Source organism: Petaurus breviceps, unplaced genomic scaffold, assembly GCF_028583685.1.
Source record: "Petaurus breviceps papuanus isolate PSGF00001 unplaced genomic scaffold, PetGlider_PUasm1.0 98, whole genome shotgun sequence".
In the NCBI taxonomy this organism is placed as follows: domain Eukaryota; kingdom Metazoa; phylum Chordata; class Mammalia; order Diprotodontia; family Petauridae; genus Petaurus; species Petaurus breviceps.
In genome coordinates this window covers 39,348,643-39,374,039 of record NW_027187460.1, presented here as the reverse complement: position 1 = coordinate 39,374,039, position 25,397 = coordinate 39,348,643, and the positions used below count along the sequence as shown (strand labels likewise).

Sequence of the window (25,397 nt, the reverse complement as noted above, 5' to 3'; positions counted from 1 at the left end):
GAGTGCAGGGCAATTGGGGTTAAGTGACTTGCCCAAAGTCACATGGCAAGTAAGTGTTAAGTGTCTGAGGCTGGATTTGACCTCAGTTCCTCCTGACTCCAGGGCCTATGCTCTATTCACTGTGCCACCTAGCTGCCCCCCACTAATGCATTCTTGGTGGAGTTGTGAACTGATCCAACCATTTTGGAGAGCAATTTGGAACTACACCCAAAGGGCTATAAAAATGTGCATATCCTTTGACCCTGCAATACCACCTCTAGGGCAGTTGTAATGTAATACCAAGCAAAGGCAACTTCCCAGGTTCAAAATACCAGCATAGGTGCTCTCTATTTTATTCAGTGACAAACCAAGAACAGAGAAGATCAAAACATGACATCATTCAAAATACAGCATTTACTAAGTGTGATTAAATAATCTCCAAGTACTACCCCACCCCAGGACCTTCCAATCATTCAATCAATTACAAAGTCTCTGTTCTAAATACTTCTCCACCCCTAGGCTATACCTTCATTTGGTCCACCACAAAACCCCTCTTCTCAAATGGAGATTAGTTTCCAAACATAGGTAAAGTACCTTCATTTGTCAATCACAGAGCACAATAAGGTCAAAAGTTCCCCACCCCTGGATCACAATTGAATCTACCCCAGAGTTACATCAAGTTTAAACACAGCACTTAATACCCAAATGGAGGTCTTCATCTTGACACTAGGCAAGTTCTCAGCAATCTTAGTTCCTGGGGAGACAAGGCTTAGCAAGGCCATAAAATACATTGCCAGTCCCTTCATGAATTCATCCTCGGTCTGTAGAACAGTCCTAGAACCCCTGAACACATTAGCAAAGCCCTCTCCCAGGATTTCTGTAAACATACAACAAGAAAATCCTTCTTCAGGGCTTCTGAACCAACAGAAAGGCTCCCAGACCCCTGCAACAACAGCACTGTCCTTCACCAGTGGACAGTATTCACTCTCTGTCTGCAGGACAGTCTCAGGGCTTCTTAGCGAACAGCCAGGTTCCAGGACTTCTTCAACAAAAGGACTGTCTTTCACCAGTGGACAAATCTGGCAAAACAACATCAAAACAGACAGACAAAGTACCAGCAAAACAGCCATGTCTCCTCAGTCCCTGGCAGCTCAGGGGGCAGGTCTCAAAAGTCCAGGGCAATTCAAAGCGGCCACCAGCAATTCTCTTAGTCTCTCTCTCTCCACGAGGTGCTGTTTCCAAAAAAAAGTTTCTTCTGCCTCTCTCTTGTCTCTGCAAATCTATGTCACCAGCTCCTCCCAGTTCAGGACTTTCTTTTCACATCAACTAGTCCATCCCACAGGTGGGATTAACAAGCTCTGGGTTTTAACACAATCAATTTGAAAACCAAGCCAATACAGGGGAATCTTTAATTGCCATTACTATCACAGCAGTATACCAAAGACACCATACAAATGCGAAAAGAACCCACATGTACAAAAATATTTATAGCAGCTCTTTTTGTAGTGGCCAAGAAGTGGAAATTGAGGGGATGTCCATCAATTGGGGAATGGCCAAACAAGTTGTGGTATACGAATGTAATAGAATACTATTAAAATGATGAGCAGGCAGACTTCTGGAAAAACCTGGAAAGACTTAAACGAACTGATGCTGAGTGAGGGGAGCAGAACCAGAGAAAACACTATACAAAGTTACAGCCACACTTTGATAGACTTGGCTCTTCTCAGTAATGCAAGGTTCTAAGACAACTCCAAAAGGCTCACGATGGAAAATGCTATCCACATCCAGAGAAAAAATTATGCAGTCTGAATGCAGATCAAAGCATACTATTTGCTCTCTCTTTTCTGTTTTGTTTCTTCTTTCTTGTGGTTCATTCCATTGGTTATAATTCTTCTTTGAAAATGACTAATGTGAAAATGTTTAATGTGAATATATGTAGAGCCTATATCAGATTGCATGCCATCTTGGGAAGGGTGGAGGAAAGGAAGGGGGAGAAAATTTTCAAAAATGTGTGGAACTAAATATGATAAACTAAAAATAAATTTTTAAAAATGAGAAAGGAAACACTAAAAAAATCTTTTTTTAAAACTGCAATTGTCAGTTCTATTATAATCCTGAATGAGAGAAACGAAAACATTAGGTACAATAAAACACACTAATTGAGACTAAAAGGGAGAACTTTTGCAGAAAGGCAAATCTAAATCAGAATCACAGAATCAGAGTTAAAAGAGACCTCATTTGTCACAAAGTCTAATTTCCTACCTGATATAAGTTACCCCTTCAGTGATGAGAAACTATTTCTGACAGTCTATTTCATTTGAAAATATTACATACTTTCTTGCCAGTAAAATCACATACCTATCCCCAAATATCTCTACCTCCTTATACTGAGTTAAAGCCTTCTCCTCTGCAACTACTTCCACATATTAGTACTATTCATCCTCTCTGGAACCACACAGAATAAATTTAATCCTTCTTCCACAAGACAATTTTCAAATACTTAGAGGTAGGGATAACACACACTTAAGTAAATCTCTTATAAAATTATAAGAACAGGATCTGGAGCTTAAAAGACTTGAAAAGATTATTATTAAAAATCACTGAATCCAACTATCTCATTTTACAAATAAGGTTGATAAAGACAATCCCTGATCCAGGGTTACAAAAAAAAAAGTATCTGAAGCAAGATTCTAAGCTAGGTGTTACTGACTCCAAGTCCAGTACACGATCAAAAACACCAGGCTATCTCAATCTCCAGACCAGATGTTGCTCCCAGTTCCCTCCACCAATCTACAGAAGCTACACTTTCAAAATCCCTCATTATCAATCACTCTCCTCTAGACAAGATTCAGCTTTCTCAATGATGTCTCTCCTAAAATATGGCACCTGGCATGAAAAATAACACTTAAGAAGTTATCTAGCCAGCAAACTACAGTAAAGACTATGACTTCTAGTATCTTAGATACAATAATATGGCCTAAGGTCACATAACGTTTTTGGCTGCCTAGATTCTACAATAATCACTGCTAGTAAAGACAATAAGATAATGTCCCCTCAAAAAAGTGATCAAACCCTCTCACCAATGCAAAAAAAAAAAAAAAAGGCTAGCTAGATTTAGAGTCAGAGCTTGGTTTAAATTCTAGCTCAGCAAGGGCTTTCTAAGTGGCTTTCTGAAATTCGCCTGGCTGATACTCCCATTTCCTCATTTGTAAAATGAATTGAACTAGATGACTGTATAATCCTTTTATTAAGAGATTATACTGCTGGGTATATACTCCAAGGAGAAAAAGGAAAAAGAAAGGTCTCATAATATATTTTTTTTAAAGTCATTTGCAGCATTTTTTTGTGGTAGCAAAGGATAGATATAAAGTCAGTACCCACTAACTATGGAATGGCTAAACAATGTGGTATATGAGTAATGCATTATAGTGCCATAAGAGGAATTCCGAAAAACATAGGAAGACTTTATGAAATAATACAATATAAATAATACATACAACTAAAATACATACCTATAAAAATGTAAATGAAATGAATAAAAGGAAGCTGAACACTGAAATAATAATGACCAATTATTGACCCAGTAACAATTAAGACAATACACTTCCCTACTTTGGCTAGACGTATGAGGAATGTACCATAAGATATCAGACTAGGTTAAAAAGTGATTATTTTGCTTAGTTATTTTTTTCCTTAGAGCGAAAGGGAAGGAAAGTGATTGAGATGTTTTTAAAAAGGAATCAATAAAAAAGAAGTGGAGGGGAATAAGGGAAAAGGGAAGGGGAAGGAACCAAGCTCATTTATTATCTTTCATCTAAATCTTCCCCCTCTTCCTACCTTCCCTATTACTATAGAGGGTATCACCACCACCCCCTCAGGCTCACAACCCAGGAGTCATCCTGGGCTCCCCCTATCTCTCACCTCCCCCATATCTAATCAGCTGCCAAGGCCTGTCAATTTCACCTCTGCAGCATCTACTGAAAACCCTCCCTTCTCTCCTCTGACACTCTCTATTCTGATGCAGTTTCTTATCATTTCACACTTGGACTATTACAACAGTCTGTTGGTGGGTCTACCTGCTTCAAGTCTCCCCATATCTGGAATGCTCTCCCTTCTCATCTCTGCCTACTGACTTCCTTGGCATCTTCTAAGACCCAACTAAAATACTGTCTTCTCCAGGAAATCTTTCCCAACCTCTCTTAATTCTAGTGCATTTCTTTTATTTATTATTTCCTATTTATTCAGTATATAGTTTGTATATAGTAATTTGTTGTCTCCCTCATTAGATTATGAATTCCTTGAAGGTAGGAATTATCTTTTGTCCATTTTTGAATATGCAGCACTCAGCACAGTGCATGGTACATGTAGGTACTTAGTAAAAGTAGTAGTGATTGACTGATTATTCAAAAGTTTACAACCAATAGAAAATAATGGTTGCTGAGGGGAGGGAGGAATCAAGATGAAGAAAATTGGAAGGGGGAAGGGGAAAGCTCTAGCATATAAAATCAAAAATGTGAAGGGAACAAACTAGATCAATGGTGATTAACTCAAATGGAAACTCCCTACAGGCACATATTGCCTTATTACATTATTTATGTTTTAATAGATTTTATTTTGCTAAGTATTTCCCAATTACATTTTAATATGGTTTGGCCTCCAGAATGTTGTGGGCCTGCATGCAGCACCAACCCCCACCCCATGGTTTGACATCTCTGCACTAAATGATCTCTGGTGAAACGTGAATTGCTAAACCTGTTTAAGAAATAAAAATACCTGAAATACAGATACTACACAGGGACATATAAAAACATATTTTAACAAACAGGTAAGGATGATTTTTGATTAATACATCAATGCCCCAATTACTTACCTTCCTCCACCCAGACACAACAATTATATTGTCAGAGTATGAAACTGACTTTCTAAAATGCTAGGAAATATTGTTCTCCAAAATAGGTAACAATATCCCAAGGAAAATTTATAAATGTGTTTGGAAACCATTTTCATAATGGAAAAGTAAGCTTCATCTAGTACTTTCCCAAATTATCACAAATGCCACAGCAGATAATGTCAAATCAAGTTTTACTGTAGATTTTAAAGTGTATATCCAAAGCACCCATGTGCTTTTTGTAAAAACTCAAGCTGACAAAAAAGTGATGTCAAATCAATTCTTATAACAGAAAATGAAAATCTGTCATAGAGAATGCTCTTGAAATGTCAGCTAATTTAAAAGTACAGAAAAGGCATATGAAAGAAATACCATTACCTTCATCAAAGTCAGCATCATCCTCTGTGTGTTGGGGAAAGGGAAAACAATTGGTGATTTCAAGCCTGTCTTCCACCACCAGACCCAAAAGTACTCCCTGGACAACTTCATTCCCCTGTCCTTCTTCTTGGTAATGTTTAATTATTTTCAAAACAACCTAAAAGAAATAATATAAACAGTTCACAGATATTTGCAGAATTCCAGAATCTTTTATCTGAAAGAAAATAAATTAAGTATATTGCAATACTACTGAATTCAAATGATAAAAAAAATTAGAAGCAATAATAAAATGTAGTTAATATAGAGGAATGCACTGATGAGATGGAAGAGAGAGACAGAGAGCGAGCACTCAAGGAAAGAAACATAGGAAGGGAAAGGGAGAGATAGAATGTATTATGTCCTGGCTAAAGTTCAACCCTTAATAGTCTAAAGGCTGTTAAGATCATTATTTTTTTTGCCATAGTAACTTAGAAAAACTCTCTAGTTCAACTAGTTCTAGTCCATTCGTTTGAGAAAAGATTTTCACTTGATATGACTGCCTTTATTAAATTATCAATTAGATATTCAGTTACTAACCTTTACCTTGGATTAAAATTAGGGGGGGTGTCAACACACAGGGTGGTAAAGCATGTAGAAGGTAACAAATTATATTTTGGCCATAGTGGTGACAGCTAACTCCACAGCACCTTCAAGCGCTGGCACCCTCTTCTTGATAGTATGTTTGTTTGTACTGCATGACAGAGGCACAATACCAGCTTAATATCTGAGCTGGGAGACTTGAGTTGAAATTTCTCCTATGACTCTCCTTAGCTTCATGGCATCAGGCAACTCCCTAACAGGGAGTTGAATCTAAAATCTAAATAAATAAAATAAAATAAAAATAAATCTAAAACTTGAATTGATTGACCTAAAACTTGAAGGAATACCCTGTAAGTCCTCCTAACATTGAAAAGTGAGAGTATTCATTTAAATCTATTAACCAGAAATGCAATTTAACAAGTTTAGAACCAAGTACTTGTTAGAAATGCTTATTAAGACAGTTCTTTTTCCCATGGTGAAATTATGGAAAAGTATTCAGAAATTTAACTTGACATAGATACCCTTCTCAGCCAGAGCAGGGGCTAACCAGGCAGTGGGAAGACTCCTTTCTTATTTGAAATTTGGGGAAGCTAGGGAGATAATGGAGGGGTAAACACTCCTTTATTCCCTCTCACCCTAGTCCTAGTAGAAGAAAAGGAGACTCTATATCCCACAAGAAGCAGTAAGAGAATAAGGCCAAAGAGTGTGGGAATTTCCCCACAAGTTCTTGAGTAAGGGTGGAGAGTTCTATCAGGGGACACAGAAAGGTTAACAATGATCTACATGGTACTTTCCTTGGGAGACTTTTTACTTACAAAAATGCAATACAGCTTTAGGCCTTTAATGGCAATGTCCATAGAAACCACAAGATGGAGATGTTACCCCAAAAAAACCTCTGTGTAGATTTTCTGTCAGTACTGAGATCACAGGGCTGGAAGGAACCATCTAATCCAACACTTTCATTTTACATATGAAGAAAGGGGCTCAGAGTGAAGTGATCTGCCCAAGGTCACACAGCAGTAATTAGCGAACCAGGAAACGAACCTATATCTTTTCACTCCAAAATCTGCTTTTCCCTGAAACGCATACTTTTACTGGCTCTCTACATTTCTTTCTTCCTATCCTGTTAATTGTGAATAATATAGAAATTAAGAATTTTATTTACTAGAGTTGTTTCATGTTGATCATGGAAAAAGAAGGCAAATGAAACATTGTATTATTTCTCTCAAAAAAAAAAAGACTAATTCAAGTTACTTTTTTAACTTCTCTCTCTCTGGACTGATTTCTCTTTTGAAGGTCAGTGATCCCAGAAAGAAAGGTTCCCCAGCTGTGCTAAAGAAACTCAAATTTTTCCTTAAAGTTTATTAGTCCTTGATAATAAGAGGAAACTAGAGGGAAGGGGTACTTTTTCTTTGGAGACTTTAATACAATAAAATCTCTACCACTTCAGGAACTTCTGAATTTTCTATATCAGGATTTTGACCTCATGTTAATGACCAGATTTAAAATTTTACTTAATATTTTCCTTTCTCCAAAAGCTTGGTTATATTAACAAAGATACTTCCATAAACTATTCAAAGATGCCACAAAAGACCATAAGTAAACTGGCTGAGAAGTTGCTTGAACTTCCTATATTTTGTCTCATTCTCACTCCCACTGGCACATCTCACACAGTAATGTTTCCTAAAATATAGTCACCACATTCTTCTGAGGTTTAACTGTTCTCAGTTGGAAGAGACTCAGCAAGAAATCCCAAGCTGTTAAAAGCCAGATAGATGTCTTCTGAGATGATGCTATAAGGAATTATTTTTATCCCTATTCTTTATTATTCAATAAAGACACAGCCTAAGAATACTATGCATTCAGTAATGAATATAGGATCAGGAAGAATCATTTGATTCTTCCCTTTCCCAAAAGGATGAAAATAAGAAGCAAAAAAAAAAAGGGGGGGGGATACTTGAATATAATTCTTAATTCAAAAGAAGAAAAGATTAACTGTAATTGTATGTATATAAAAATCAAGTTATAACTGGCCTAGATATAGATGTTTGTGAACTGAGGCCCCTAAAGAAACAAAGCTGTTTGGCTAAATCTTCTGCTCTGAATAAGGAAAATGAAAAGCAAAGAACTTTGTTCCTGTTCACATAACCTCTAAGACTTAACGACTTATCTGTCCATTTATCAATCTCTTAAAAGAGGCCTAGTATACAGGGGCAGCTAGGTGGCTCAGTGAATAGAGCACCTGCCCTGGAGTCAGGAGGACCTGGGTTCAGATGCAGCCTCAGACACTTAACACCAAAAAAAAAAAAAAAAAACCCTAGCCATGACCTTGGGCAAGTCACTTAACCCCAACTGCCCTCCAAAAAAAAAAAAGAGGCCTAGTATAACTGTCATATTTTTTAAATGAACTTTGTTTCGAATTTGTTTTTAAATATTAGTGCTTTAAAATGTTCCCTCAAAGATTATGTAGAAGGCTTTGAAAAACTTATTGCACATTAGGTTTCATTACTTTGGTTTCTGCCAGCTTACTCTACCAACTTTGTACCCTAAAGAATGGAAATGTTATAGCTGTGGTTTTTTTTTTCCTCTAATGCCGCTAAATAGCCCCAGTGCTTTGATGAACAATCATATTTACTAGAACGTAGGTTGGCTGAACATGCTGGAGTATTATTTATGACTGTTTAAACAAAAAGGACTTCAACAACAATTCATTTTTTTAAGTCAATTCACATTTCCTGGAAAAACTAGAAAAGACTGGCAGAAAACAGATTTTTACCTGTACTTTATTAGAACTGTTAACAATAGTGGTTAGAGAAAGAATGAAGCAAGGAATAAAAGTGATCATAAATAATTTTGATTAGATAAAAATATACAAATCTTTGCAAAAAATCAAAATAGAACAAGAGTGTCAATAGCAAAATAGATCTTTGTATATTTCAGGGAAAAAAGTATGATATGCAATGTATGTGGGTAAATACACACAGGCTATCCCTAAAGTTTTGGGTGCAATTTTAAGCTATTAAATCTCATTTAAACTTCTTAAGTAGTAAGTACAGAGTCTTAAACTATGTAATTAATTAAAGCTTAAAACTGCACTAAGACTTTTGGGATACTTTATATACAACCAAGATCCATTCCCCCTAAACAAAAGTTTTCAAAAGAAAAACTGCAAAAAAGGCTCCAGATCACTAACAGAAATACAAATTTGCTCTTAATTTTCTACTAACACCAAATAAACTGGCAAAGAGTTATCAGTCAATATTGAAGGGGCTATGGGAAGACAGGTGGTAGAACAGTGAGCTGAACCAATAATTCTTGAAAACAATCTTGAATTATGCAGGAAAAGCAAATAAGTTGTTCATATCCTTTTACCTAGCTGATCTCAGTACTAAGAAGGGTCTCATATTTAGGCAAAATATTTACAGTAGTAATCTCTGTAGTATCAATAAACCTGACATCCAATAGATGTCAATTCAGCAATAGCTGGACAAATTACAGTTAAACAATAATCAACAAAAAAGATGTAGAACTTGAAAAAACTTGGGGAAAATTCCATGAAACGAAGCAGAGTGAAATAACCAGTAAGAATAGCGATGCATATTCAATGAATACGATGTCACAAAAGTAAAACTAAATGGCAAACTCGGATTAGAGAAAATCATTTTTCTATTATATTAATAAAAAATTATAAAATAGTCCACCTCCTATGGAAGGTGAGCCTCTGAAGGATGTGGCAGATGGAAATTACCCCTAACCCTCAAGGAAAGTTCTCTAGGATCTTGAACAACACACCACCCAAACAGGAGACCTTACTTCTGTTCTGTTTAAAGTGTAAACAGAATTCAGTCCTGGTCAGTTCAGAGCCCCTTCCCCACCCCCACATTACAGCTTAGGGTGACCCAGCTCCCGAAGAAGAAAACCAATCAGAATGCTCTGGATGGAGGATTCCTCTATCCAAATTGCTATAAGCAGCAAAGTTTCATGATCAAACCACTTTTTCAACAAGAGAAGTAGAAGACTTTTGGTCCACCTCCTCTTTAAATGTCTACCAATCAGGGTTAATTTTCACTTGTCAGGGACATTCCTTTTTACAAAGGTATTTAAGGCATTCAGTGTCTCCATTGTAGATCTTTGGTCACCAAGAGAAAACAATGACCATCAATTTATTATTAGCTAGCCTTACTAACTGATTCTTAATTACCCAGAAACTCTATTTCTCAGGTTTTTTCATTCCTCACAGTCCCCCATCCAAAAAAAAAAAAAAAAACCACATGAAAAAGCACTTTTTAGTACAGAATGTCACACATCCTGTTAAGATTCCACTGTTCTTTCCATTTTCCTTAACTAGTTTTCTAGGGGAGGTGGCGATACTCAAGGAAAGGAAAAATCAAGAAAAGATTATAGTTAAAAAAAAAACAAAAGATATTAATAAAACGTGAAAAAAAATAATCTTCATATTATGAAATATGCTAACATTTAAAATATCCTAGAAACCAATTTCTTCAATATTGTGTGCACCCCAAAACTGTATGCAACAGAGATCCTTAACCAAATAATACTCAGAGGCTCCCAAGGTAGGAGGCAGAAATGAATGGTTTATTACGATCTTGAGAAAAGGCCACCCTCCTGACAAATGGTCAGGGAGAACAAAAGGAAATGGTGAAGTTATAAAGCCCTAACACAGAATTCTCCCCCATTCCCTTTCTGACCCTTTTCTTCCATTGGCTAGAAGTCAGGTGCACAATCTAAGCGCAGCAATCTACCTCAAGTACTGGAACAAGGAAACAGTAGACCAGCCAATGTACATTTGAGAAAGCACTTCTGTCTTTATTTGGCATATCTTATGCTGAGGAAGGGGTGATTCCCTACTGCTCTGAGTTGAGTCCTTGTAAATCATGTGATTTCCAGTGAAGGGGAACTTGGGCCTGTTTCCCATGAAAAGCCTTACTAGATTTTAGAATATAGTCAGAAATTTTCACTCCTTTCACTCAATATGAAAATTTACTCAAATATTCTTTTGGAAAAATTTCACATAGTATAAATCCTGCTTGTCAATAATTTCTAGTTCTTTTTCCTTCACCAGTTCTCTAAATACAAAAGGCTATTATTAACAAACTAAAGTACAATTGACTATGGCACTAGAATCCAGAAATCACCGCTCTAAAATCAATGTTAGGACCAAGAGGAAGTAATTAATGAAATTATTTAATGATAAGGTCTACTGTCAAGTCAGAAAAGCTTCAAAGACAGACCTAGCAACAGACTATATCTATTCTCTAAAGACCAGTCTACCTAAGTCCAATGAAACTCAGTATCACTGACTATTATATGATGAATTATCTGACCTTGGCAACCTATAAAATAAAAAATACAAAATGTCTTAGTCTTCTTATGCCACCTCTTTCTGAGTTTGGCAGTGTTGGAAAAGGGTGCCAAGAATGCTAAGAATCAGTTTTTGGATTATCTAAAAAAATTAGTTTAGCTGTTGATATTTTAAATCTGATTCTAATCAAGTCACTTAGCCTAGCTAAAGGCACAGTACAGATAGCTGGAACTGGAATCAGGAATCAAATCCAACCTCAGAGGCTTACCAGTTTCTAGACCCTAGGCAATTAACTTTATTTAACCCATCATCTGTTTTAGTTTTTTCAACTGTATACTTCCAGGGCTTTTGTGAGGATCAGAGAACATATTTGTAAAGCACCTGGCACATAATAAACATTTACTAAATGCTTGTTTCCTTCCTTCCTAAGCCTCTAGTTTCTTCACCTATAAAACGGGACTATACAAAATACCTGTAATATCTACCTTGCAATTCTGTCATATGGCTCAAACAAGATTACTCAAAGTGCTTTGAAAATTTTAAAGAACGATGGTTATTACAGTGTTTGGACATTGATTCTCATTATTATCAGATAAAAATCCAGTGAATTAAAGGAAACACCTACAGCAAAGCAAAAATAGCTTTTCTTAAGACTTGGGAAATTTCCATTTGTAAACAAAGCCTGACTTAGCGATAATTTCCTAAGTATAGCACTAATAAAACCAGATATTGAGATCACATTTTTCCAGGTTAGGGGCAGAGTAAGGAGTTTAAACTAAGCAGTTAAAAAATTAGTCTTAGAACCAAGGAGACCAATTTCAAATGTTGAAAGTTTTGTCCCAAGAGCTTTCAGAGGAAGCTACTAGATAATTTTCATTAACTCATTCCATACCAACAAACTGGGGAGATTATTCCAGTGACCGGCAAGGATTTGATTAACATAAATTATCTCTCCTTTGACAACTACAGAAACCCTGTTTATTTATCCATTACTGTTTTGCAGATGAGAAAACCAAGAATAAAAGAAGTTAACTCCCTCTCCCACAGTCACATTACTTGAGGTAGAATATGTACACAGATCTTCCTGACACGAAATTCAGCAGCTTGTCCACTAAAAGATAATTCTTAAATCTCATCACTCATGTGGGGAAAGAGAGGTCACTGTAAACTTTGAATTACTATATATACATGTAAGGTACTACTACATGAAACAAAAGCAAAATGGTGGCCCACTTAATAATAACAATAATAACTTATTTTTTATACAGAGCTTACTATGTGCCAGGCTGTAATGGTAATGTAATTTTGAATTTGAAGATCCCTTTGTGTTGGCAAAAGTAGCAGGTACTTAACACTTAGTAACTGATCAAGCCTCTTACTGGGGGAACAGAAGGTATGAACCCCTGTCCCCTTGTTACTGACGTAACAGGAAATTGGCTGAACAAAGCATGTAATATTGTATATATAACAAAAGCCCCAGAGAGGCACAGTTAGAACTTCCTTGAGACCGAGATCTGGTGGCACAATAGCTACAGAAGAATGGAGAACGGAGTCCTGAAAACTTGTCTTGGTGCAGCTTCTTCTGAACAGGATCCCTGGAGCCCAGGAGCCGGGAGCCCAGGTGACTGAAACAAGACCAGGATGCTGAGACTTTGTTTGTGGTTGGTTGAGCCTTGAATTCATTGGAGCAGAAATGGTGAAGGAGCTGACCTGGACCAAACCCCGTGAACGCCAGTGTGGAGCAGGACCTACCCAGAGAGCTGGTCAAGGATCTGGGAGCGGTCTGCCATTGAACCCAGGTAGAATTGGGGACCATGAAGGGGATCCAGGGAATCTGAGAACAGGCCCCAAGTCAATATGAAGAAAAGTCCTCTCCTTGGGTACTGAGTAATTATGGAATTATAGTTTACTAGTGACCCAAGAGGTGGAGGATTTTGTGTATGATACTTAGTAAGACTTTACTGAATAAGTGACTGATTATACTTTGAGTACTTTGACTATATTACTGATTTGACTATACTATTAGTGACTGAGTTAATCAAGACTTTGCCCCATGAGTGGAAGACTCTGATTGTATACTTTGATACTATGATAAGTGACTGACTGAATTACTTTACTTTGAGACTATGCTGTGAATATTATATTGTGATTTTCTGTGAAAAGTTGAAATATGGTGAATGCTGTATTTTGAATTATGCTGTAGCTTGATTTTCCATGTATGTTTTGCTTTTGTTATGGAATAGAGTGATCACTATACTGAGTAATCAGAACCTTAAAAAAAGCTGTTCACAGTTGCAGTTGTTCTGGAAAGCTTCTGTGCATGGCATTACATAGGCACACTGCTAAAGTGCTTTAAAATTATCTCATTTGAGTTTCACAACAAGTCTAGGAGGTAGGTGTAATTAGTGTCCTCATTTTACAGATGAGGAAATTAAGGCCAGCAAAGCTTACATGACTTGCCCAAGATCACACAGCTAATAAGTGAAGGAGGCCAAATCTAAACTCAGGTCTTTCTGACTTAAGATGTAGCATTCTATCCACTATTGGTTAAAGTAAGAAATGCTATGTTACAGGTAATCTATCAGATAGGATGAAACATTATTATACTGACTATAAGAAATGATTCAAGAAAACCAGAAATATTCTTATGTTGAAAAAGAATCGGGGTGGCTAGGTGGCGAACTAAGTAGAACACCAGCCCCGGAGTCAGGAGGACCTGAGTTCAAATCCAGCCTCAGACACTTAACACAAAAACTAGCCATGTGACCTTGGGCAAGTCACTTAACCCCAATTGCCCTGCTATCCCACCTCAAAAAAAAAGGCAAAAAAAAAAGAATCGAAATAAATGTCACAAAGTTAGCAATTCCAAGATGCTGATAGTGAAGAGAAAAAACTTTTAATTGATAAAAGCTATAAAAAAGAAATGACATTTTAATTCAACATGCTTATACTTATCGGAGGAGCAGAGAAAAACTTATTTGCCACAGAATGATCAAAAGAAATTAGCAGACACACATATTTGAAAGAAAGTCAATTTCTAGCCTCAAAAAAAGAAAGGCATTCTGATATTGCTTCCTCAAGGCCAGCCAAGAGGCAAGAAGAAAACTATCAGGACATGCTGAGCTCAACAAAAGAATGTAAAGGCAAAAAACAAAATAGGAAATTTTTTTTAAGTTAAAGCATCAAAAAAAAAGTTGATTTAAAATACTCCATTGTCTCCAAATAGCAGATTTCTATTAAAGAATTACAAACTCAATATGAAGGAATGTGATCTAGTCAGATCTCAAACTATTACAAAGTGGGTATCATCAAATCTGGTACTGGCTAAGAAATAAGAATAGTGGATCAGTGGAATAGATTAGGTACAGAGTATGCAGTAGTAAATGATTAGTGTTTGGTAAGTCCAAAGATCCAAGTTTTGGGGACAAGAACACACAAAAACTGCTGGGAAAACAGTTTGGCAGAAACTAGGTATAGACCAACATTTCACATTGTATGCCATGGTAAGGTCAAAATGGGTACATAGTTTAGACATAATGGGTGCCATAAGCAAATCAGAGGAGCATGGAATAATTTACCTGTTAGATCTATGGATAAGCAAAGAATTTATGACCAAACAAGAGGCGAATTACAGGATGTAAAATGGGAAAATTTTGATTATATTATATTAAGAGTTTTGCACAAACAAAAGCAAAACAGCCAAGATTAGAAGGAAAGCAAAAAACTTAAAAGAAAAAAGTATTTTACAGCAGGTACCTCTGATAAAAGCCTCATGCCTCAAATACGAGAGCTAAGCCAAATTTATAATACAAGTCACTCTCCAAATGACAAATGGGCAGTCTTCAGAAGAAGAAATCAAAACTATGTACAGTCATATGCAAAATAATCACTATTAGAGAAATGAAATTAAAACAACTTTGGGATAACATCTCACACCTACTAGATTGGCTAAAATTATAGAAGTGAGGGGATGTGGAAAAATTGGGACACTGATGCACTGTTGGTAGAACTGTTAATCGATCCAACTGTTACAGAGAGCAATTTGGAACTTTGTCCATAGGTCTATAAATCTGTGCATCCTCTTTTGACAGCAATACCACTACTAGGTCTGTATCTCAAAGAGATCAAAAACAGAGGAAAAGGATTTATCTGTACAAAAATATTTATAGTAGCTCTTTTAGCAGTGGCAAAGAGTCGGAAAATGAGGAGATGCCCATCAACTAGGGAATGGCTGAACAAGTTGTGGTATGATTGCAAAGGAATATTATTGTGCTATAAGAAACGATGAACAGGATGCTTTCAGAAAAACCTGGAAATATTTACATGAATGGATGCATAGTGAAGTGAGCAGAACCAAAATACAGCATAGAGTAACAGCAATATTGTTCAATGAAGAACTTACCTATTCTTCACAATACAGTGATCCAAGATGATTCCAAAGTTCATGTGATTTAAAAAAAAAAAGCTGTCTGCCTCCAGAGAAGAACTGATAAAAGTATGATTGTAGGTCGAAGCATACTATCTTTCCCTCTTTTTTTTTTTTTGGTCTGTGTTTTCTTTCACAACACTATTATGGAAATGTTCTGCATGACTGTACATCTATAATCTATGTCAAACTGCTTACTGTCTCTGGAAGGGGAAAGTAAGGAAGGAAGGAAAGGACAGAATTCGGAATTTTAAAAAAATGTTTTAAATGCTAAAAACTGTTTATGCATGTAATTGGAAAAAAACACAGATACATAGTATCATCTGTTAGTTGCCAACCACTCATTTCCTAAAAAAAATAAAAATCCATCAGGAAAGAACATTGTTATCTCTTTCACTTCATAACCATCATATTGGTAAAGATGGAAAAAAAAATCAACATTGGAAGGCCTATGAGGAAAATAACATACTAATTACACTGTTGGTGGCACTGAATCAGTCCAACATTTATGCAAAACAATTTGGAATTATGTGAGAAAAGTGACTAAATTTTTAGTTCATAATCCTTGACCCAGCTATCCTAGTATGTAGCATGAAGAAAGTCAAAGAAAGGAAAAGTTCATATATAATAAAATATACACACAAAAACTAAAAACCCAAGATCTCGCTGATTGGGGAATGCCTGAATCAAATGTGAAAAATAAAATTACTCTTATTTTTCCGCATTGTAGAAAGAAATAATTAATGAAGGACTTAAGAGAAAAATGGGGAGGCTTCTAAAAATTAGCAATTAGGAAGAATGCTATCAATACAGTTTATCTGGATTTTAGCAACTTTTTATATAGTGAAGAAAATGGAGAAATATAGATTAGATGATAATACTCTCAGGTAGACTTAGAAGTGGTTGCATTGTCAGTTTCAAAGAGTTCAATGTCAGTGAGGTCTCCAGAGGAATACCTTACCCTAAACAGGTCTCAACAGACTAGACCACTGGGTTGAATCTAAAATTATGACATTCAATAGAGGAAAACGAAAAATTTTGCACTTAGGTACAAAAAAACTTCCCCAACATAAGATGAGGGGAAGTCATGGTCAGACAGAAGTTCTAAAAAACACCCGGGGAATTTTGTGGAATGAAATCTAAGTGAATCAGCAGTGGGATGCAGCAGCCAAATGGTTGGCTCAATTCTCATTACCACAGTTTAAGAAAGAAACTGATTAATTGGAAGGTGTCCAAAATAGTGTAACCAAGATGGTGAAAGGCCTTGAATCCATTACATTTTAGTATCAGCTAAATACATGTTTGGCCTTATGAAAAGACACATAGAGTAAATGAAACTTGATGTCTTCAATTATTTGAGGGCTGTTATTCAGGAGAGATTGAATCTTGTTCTGTTTGTCCACCAAGTTCAAAACCAGGTAGAAAGATGCACATTACCTCTCATATTTAATAATATTTTTAAAATCTTACAATAACTGGTACATCTGAGAAGCAGCATGGGGTAGATGGAAAGAGTTCTAGATCTAAAACAGGTACATTATATTACCTCTGTCCCTCACTTTTACTTCAAGACCCTCCCATTGACACAATCATCCTTCTTTGAGGTTCATGTCACCCTATCCCAGATGCTGACAATTTTTATTTTATTTTATTGTTTTTATTCCTTCCAGTCACCCAGTTACCTCAGTTCACTATTCCCTCTCTCACCCTCCTATCCACTCAAGCTATTGACAAACTAAATGAAAGAGGAAAAGCAAGGTCAGTGTGACAGAAGTACAAGTAGACTGGAAAAGGAGAAAGAGGTAAGATTTTGAAGGGATTTAAAAACCAACAGGATTTTACATTTTATCCTGAAGGTAATAGAGTCACTTGAGTGGAATGAGTGAGAGTGAAAAGGAAGCCTGGGTATCTGGGAAAACAGTGGTGCCTAACAGTAACAGCAAGTTTGGTAGAGGACAAGAATTTGGCAGAAAAGAATAATTCTGTTTTGGACTTAATCAGTTTGAGATGTCCAAAAGGTGATACAGGAAAGGAGTTGAGAGAGATTAGAACTGGATATATAGATCTGGAAATCATTTGCAAGGAAATAATAAACAACACACAGGACAGGGATGAGCTCACCAAAGATAGGAGAAAAGGGAGAGAAAGAGGGCAGAGGGCAGATATCTATTGTGTCTCCTATGATACTAACTACTATGTCATTCACCTGTTCCAGAACCTCCAATAGCTCCTTACTGTCCCTAAGATAAAATTTAAGCTTCTCTAACATTTTAAAGCCTTTCATAATCTGTATCCATCCTATCTTTCCAGACTTATTCCCTCTTACATGCTTTACATATAACAAAACTAGTCTACACCATTTCCCAAACACATTGTCTTTTTCCCTGTCTTTATATAGTCTATCCTCTATATCTGTGATGCTCTCTTCTCTTCACTTCCACCCCTTAGAATCCCTGGCACTTTTCAACTTGAACGATCCACTCCTATAAGAAAGCTTTTGTTAATACTCTCCCCTCTTGCAAAATTCCTTTGCATATAGTCATTTCTATCTGCAAAGGGCATATCACTCCACCATCCGTAGAATGTTATCTCTTTGAAATCATGGATGGTCATATTTTTGTCGTGTAATCCCCTGCATCTGGTACAGTGTCTTGCACATAACGAGCACTTAATAAAATAAATGGAACTTAAAAATAATTGAATTGTTGAATGATTTGCATAAATATGAACTATCTCAAGATGACCACATATTCAGAAACTCTAAAAGCAGAGCATCCTACCAGTTATTATGCTTTTGACTATTTTTATAAATGTAATTTCCCTCTGGCATATCAATGTCATTTATCAAGAATGAGCCCTAGTTCCATTCAAAATGTTTCTTAAAAGAAGTGAAGTAAGAATGGCAAAGATATAATTTCACAGCTATTAGCCAGTAGGAAAAAAGGTCAGACAGGATAGGATGGGCAACTTCTACTTGGCTTATTTAAAGTAATTTTAGAAATTCTGGGAGCTAAAGACCCACAGCCTGAAACTCTCATATCAATCAACCTGAGAGAAGCTATTATTTTAGATCAATTTAATTCTCAAAGAAATCATAATGCCACAAAATCTCCCCTCAGCATATTCTGTAAAGGCAATTATCTAGGTTTTCATTTAATTTTGGCTTCTTGTGATGACTGATCTGTGACCTTGGCAGTTTTCTTATTTGGGTAAGCCTAGATCATTTTTCTGACACTGAAGAAAGAAAGTAGTTATTGCCAGAATATAAATTTGAAAAACAGAGAGCTGTATTAGTCTTTAATAAAACACATTTTATGGCTCAATTGGGACAAGGGTTCCATTTCATACATAGCTAAATCAAGTAATAAATGGGATTTAAATCAGAACTACAAAGTTCTGATATGAAAGAATGTAAAGTTTTCAATAACACAAAAATGGTATTTTGTTTCTGACACATACTGCACTAGCTAAAAGCTTCACTACACTTAATGTAATCTCTGTAATATGTTTCAGTTTAATGAAGATATTTAGTATCATTGGTGGTCCAAAATTAAGTTAAATAAACTGTAAATATGTTTAAAAAAAAAAAAGTAGAAATTACCACAGGGAATTCAACAGGGGGAAAAAACTGCCATAAGTGTAAAAATATAACACAATATATTTCTTTTTTTTTTTTAAAGCAATTGGGGTTAACTTGCTCAAGGTTACACGGCCAGTTATTTTGTGTGGGTGCCAAGTATCTGAGGCCACAATCGATCCCGGGTCTCCCAGCCAGGGCTGGCACTCTTACTCACTGTGCCACCTGGCCACCCCTAACACAATATATTTCATACTGTTAAATATTTACTATATTAAGAGACTGCTCAAAAGAAAAAATCATTTACATGCTATTCTGGAAAAAAAAAAGTCCTATCTGTGCTTGAGATGCAATGACTTTAATTAGTTTACAATCTAACATCTTAAGTTCATTTATTTTCATCAATTTAAGAGTCCTTTACACTACTTCACAGGTCCACTAAATCTATATAATTATAACCCAATCGTTTTTTACCAACATTTTATCTGGAGTTATAACAATAACCATTCAGTTAATAATAATGATTTTCTCATATTAAGCTTCCATTTTTACTCAGAATCTTAATAAACATATACTTTGAAAAAATATAAATGGTTTTACATGAACAAAAATTTAACTCTCTGCCTAATGATATCTTCACTTCCTTCTCATTCTGTCCTATAAACTCTGTACAGACTTCTGACCTCATTCAAGAAAAATATCTCTCTCCAAAGTCACCAATGATCACTTAATTGCCAAATCTAAAAGCCTTTACTCAAACATCACCCTTCTCATCTTACTCTCTTCTCAAATTCTCTTCTCTCCTCTCCAGGTTTTTATGACACTACTTTCTCCTGGTTCTCTTCCTACACAATTGACTACTCCATCTAAATCTCATTTACTAGATTTTCATTCAGCTTATACCTGTTAACTGTAGCAATCACTCATGGTTCTATACAGGACCCTCTTCTCCTCTCTCTCTATATATGATTCACTTGATTATGTCATCAGCTCTCAAGTATTCAATTATCACCTCTATGCTGATGATACTCAAATCTACCTATCCACCTCTAACCTCTCTCCTGACCATCAGTCTCACATCTGCAACCACCGACTGAACATCTCAAACTGGATGTTCCATAAACATGTTATGGAACATAGAGATGTTCCATAAACATCTTAAACTCAGTATGTCCAACTTGGTTCATCATCTTCCCCTACACATCACTTCCCCATTTAACTCCTGAGGTTATCACCATCCTCCCAGTCACTCAGGTTCACAACTTGGGTTATCCATTGTCCTCAACTTCATATCCAATTTGTATCAATTTTATCTTGAATATGCCCCCTTCCTCTCCCCTGACACTGCCACAAACTTGGTGTACGCCTCCATTACCTCATGCCTGGAATACTACAAAAGTCTGCCAATTAGTCTACCTGTCACAAGTCCCAAACCAGTACATCCTCCACGCAGCCAACCAAGTAATCTTTCTAAAGTACAGGTGTAAGCAAGTCACATCCACTTCACACACATGTAAACATATTCAATAAATTCCAGTGGCTCCCTATGACGTCCAAGATCAAATGTAAAATCTTTTGTTTGGCATTCAAAGTCTTCATAACTTGGCCCCCTCCTACCTTTTCAATCTTCTCACACCTTAACTTCATGTGCTCTGTTATCCTGAGACACTGGTCTCCTTGCCATTCCTGAAACAAGACACTTCATTCTCTTGGTGCCCAGCATTTTCAGTCTCCCATGCCTGGAATGCTCCCTCCACCTCATCTCTGCTGCCTGTTGTTGTCACTGAGTCATTTCAATGGTACCCAACTCTCCATAACACCATTTGGGGTTTTCTTGGCAAAAATACTGGAGCAGTTTGCCCCTTCCTTCTCCAGCTCATTTTACAGACGAGGACTGAGGCAAACAGGGCTAAGTGACATGTCCAGAGTCACACAGCTAAGTAAATGTCTGAGACCAGATTTGAACAAGTCTCCCTGACTCCAAATTCAGCTCTCTATTCACCGCATAGAGCATGGTGCCTTTCAAACAAGCAGTCTTTCATGACCTCCCTAAATGCCTTCACTCTGTAATTATCTACAATTATATCTTGTTTATATGTATTTATTTGCATGTTGTCCCCATTAGAATTGTAAACACCTTGCAACTGGGGCCAGTTTTTTGCTTTTGTTTCCTCACTATTTAGCTCAAGGAATACTAAATGTTTATGGACTGATTATGATTAACACATAGCAAAGAAAATTGCAAATATTAAGATTTCCCACTTAATTCTCACACCATTTGAACTTAGTATATTCAGTTTTAGTCTATTCATTGTTTTAGTACTGCGGAATTAGAATTTAAGATCTCAAATTCATAAATCAATGAAAGTTTAAGAAAGGTCTAATGCTTGAGTCCACTAGCTCTCTAAGTGTTTAATGATTTTTCATTCAATCATTTATTCTAACTTTAAAAGCCACTAATTATTGTTACAGCTGTTCTGGGAGAAATATATCCTCTCTGAGTTCATGTGGCGGATAACTGCAGCCAAATATATATTTACCACAAAGCAGATACTGTGGAGGTAAAAACCTAGATTTTTATCGTGCTCAAGCACAAAGTCAGGACTCAGAGAAAACTTGAACATTTATGAAGATTCTAACAAGGTTTCTAACATACTGCAATCCTGTACATTCCTCTTAGGCCATAAATGCTATAAAGAGAAGATAGATACTTAATTCCACACTTCCCTCAATTTCATAAAATTTGAACTAAGTCATAATTTCATGCATCCCCTCCCTAAGGAAATAAACTTTGTCAAAGAAGTTCTATAGGTAAACTAAATCAGGTTACAGATTTAACTACATTTAGAGGATTCACAAATAGGCTGATCAAAGAGTATTTACATACTGACAAGGATTCATAGTTGAAATTTTTCCCTCTGGCTTCTAATCTAAGGAATGTTTAAGGCTCTAAGTAAATTTTTACATCCCATGTGCCAATTTTCATTCAGATGAGGCTAATAATGAAATAAGACTAAAAAATTAAAACTGCAGGAGGAATGCTCCTGACTCCCAAATAAGAGGAAAATCAAAAATTCCCATAACAAAACTAAAAAACCCATATGCAAATGTTACCATATAATAAGATTCCAGAAGATCCTAACAATATCATTAAGACCAGATATATTTAAACCTCTTCTCATATTTTACTATTGTTTGTACTTTTGTAATTTGCAATTCTTCACATCATTTTGGAGTCCTTGAGGGTCTATGTAAAGAAACTCTAACAACATAGATCAATTTCTAAACTGTTTTCCCTTTTATAAACAGGGTTCTTAATTTGTAATTTTAACACAGGTAATTTCCAGAATTTTTTAGAAATGCTCCCAACAAGAGTATTTAAGTCATAGATTTTTCTGTTGATAGGACTCTCTGGATCAGGCAACAGTCTTCCAAGTTTCTTAATATAAATAATATGGACTGATATACATATATACCTATAGTAGCTAGCTAGCTATTTCAAATTGTTCGATCAATAACCACAATGGTGAGTGACTTTGTCCACTTCAACAGTTAAGGATGACTTCAAGTGATAAAATGCAACTTTTAGCTATGGTATACCTCATTTCTGCCTCATAACAGCATACAGTACAATGTCTGGCCTAAAACAAATGCAGAAAATTTGAAAGTTTTCTGTGAAAGTTACAAAAGTAACTTGCCTCAACGCATTTATTTTCTTGACTAAGATTTGCCCCAACTGCAATTTGTCTCTACTTTTTCTATGTGCACAGATTACTACTGATCGTGAATTCTTGCAAACCATAATATTAAAAGAATTTTTTGTGCTAAGAAAATTTGGGCAGATTTTTTTCCAAAGGGTAATATCTGAAAAGATCCTTAAATCAATCTTTCAGACAACAGAAAAATTATCTATAGACCCACAATATTTTAAAGCAATCAGTAAAAATCTTACTGGTCCAAATAATTTTATCATTGCTTCCTAGTTTCTCCTATTTTTTCACTTCATATACTAATTCTGTTGGTCAATGGAAAAGGAAATCAAACAACAAATGCCAGAAAATGAACCAAAAAATTTTCCTAACAGGCACTATAAAAAGTACCACTATTTTTCCAGTCTGGAAGTCATCTATGCCTCTTCAAATCAACCCCAAACATTTTTCTATGTTTATATAAAAGACACTTGACTTTTCCTTTAATCCTCATTTATAATCTTAAGCAGCATGGTTCAGGTACAGTACAAAGAATGAAGTGGGATCAGAAGAGATGTAGGTTCAAATTCCCACTCTGGCCACTACCAACTGCATGGCAATGGGCAAGTCATTCAGAATTCTCATTTCCCATCCAGCGATAATACCGGTAGTACCAATTTCACAATGATGTCTTGAGGTTCAAAAGAATGAATCAATGTAAAACATTTTATAAAACAAATGATTAAATAAGGGTTTGCCGTCATCATCAAAACTTGTCTTTCCTAGCTTCCGAACAAAATTTCTCTATGTTCCTTGTTTGCTGTGTTGTCACTATTCGAATTCCAGAGTAACACAAAGTTACTACAAAAGTCCCCTAACTTGCCTTCTTCACTCCATTCTCTCCCTACAGTAACATTGGATACTTTTTCCCAAATACTTGTGCCACTCACCTAATAAAAAATCTTTCATGGCTTCCCATAAACTATGTGATAAAATCCCAACTGGCATACAAGGTCTTACAAATTAAGCTGATTAGTTGGTTGTTGTCCTTCATTCTCGAAGAGAACCAAAATGGTATCACCACACTAGAGTCAAGTTTCAATGTGTCCAACTGTGGCTGATCAAACCAATATGATCTCAGGATGCTCTACCACAAGAAACAGTCCATGTGAACATTTGGGGTGGATCCTATAAATTTGCACATCCTGTGTTTCCTCTAAGCTATTTCAATTATGCATTGTTCATAAAGCACAGCACCTTCTCTGATGTGGGCACGTCACACTGAGCAGGACGTCCTGTGCTAGTGTCTCCTCCCACATCACACAATAAATTCCAAAGTTCTTAAGAGAGACCTTGAAGAGTGTCCTCGTATTGCTTCTTCTGATCACCATGTGAACACCTGACCTGCCTGAGTTCTCCATAAAATAGTCCTTTTAGCAAGAGGACATTTGGCAGAGTTTAAATGCTTGGCAGTTTAGTTCGAGTAAGGACCTCAGTGGCTGGTACCTGATCCTGCCAGGCAATCTTCAGAATCTAAGACAATTCAAATGGAAGCAATTCAGTTTCCTGGCATGGTACTGTTCAGGTTTCATAGGAGTAGAACAATGAGGTCAGCACAATGGCTCTGTAGACCTTCAGTTTGGTGGTCAGTCTAATATCTCTTCTCTTCCACACTTTCCTTCAGGCCCTACCAAACATTGAGCTAGCTATGGCAATGTGTGCTTCAACCTCATTATCAATGTGTACACCCATGGAGAGTACAATACCAAGGTAAGTGAATTTATCCACAACATTTAAAACTTCTCTATTTGCTGTAACGGCTAATTCCACATGTGGGTGGTGTGGTGGTGGTGGCTGATGGAGTACCTGTATTTTCTTGGTGTTAAGTGTTAGGCCAAAATTAGCACAAGCAGCAAAGAACTGATCCATACTTTGTTGCATCTCAGCTTCAGAGGCTGTAGTTTTTCAGAGGCACAATCATCTGCAAACAAGAAATCATGCACCAACACTCCCTCCACTTTGGTCTTGGCTTGTAATCTTTTCAAGCTGAAGAATTTACCATCAGTGAGGTAATGATAAATGAAAAACGAGAACTCCACATGGTTTGCCAGCAGGACAGTTCATCCATCTCTAAGGCAGCAGAATTTAATTCCTTCAAAAGTAAAAGGAAAGTTTAGAGAGATGCAGAATTCTTGGCTCAGTAAGAAGGCAGATGAAATTCAGTTTTATAGTGATTATAGCAATCCAACGTGCTTTTGTGATGCCTTGAAGGCTATTTATGAGCCCAAGACCTATGGTGCGTCTCAATTACTTAATGCTAATGGAGCCACATTGATTAGTGATAAGGCTATGACCCTAGAAAGATAGGCTGAATACTTCCATAGTGTTCTCAACAGACCATCATCAATCAATGCCGAGGCCACTGACCATTTACCTCAGGCTGAAGTTAATCCCTCCCTAGCTTAAGTTCAAACTGAAGAAAAGTTTTTGAATACCATTAGGCTCCTTTCATGTGGCCAAGCACCTGATGCTAATTCTATTACAGCTGAGATTTACAA

The 25,397-nt window shown here is 36.4% G+C and overlaps 1 protein-coding gene across 1 annotated transcript in view; it reads right to left on the bottom strand.

The window, feature by feature from the left end:
• The window catches only part of EIF3H (eukaryotic translation initiation factor 3 subunit H), a 115,228-nt gene that overhangs the window by 81,270 nt on the left and 8,561 nt on the right, over positions 1-25,397 (bottom strand). The window contains exon 2 of the mRNA XM_069081187.1: positions 5,246-5,402. Coding sequence (XP_068937288.1) covers positions 5,246-5,402 — 157 coding nt within the window. The remainder of the gene's footprint in view (positions 1-5,245; positions 5,403-25,397) is intronic.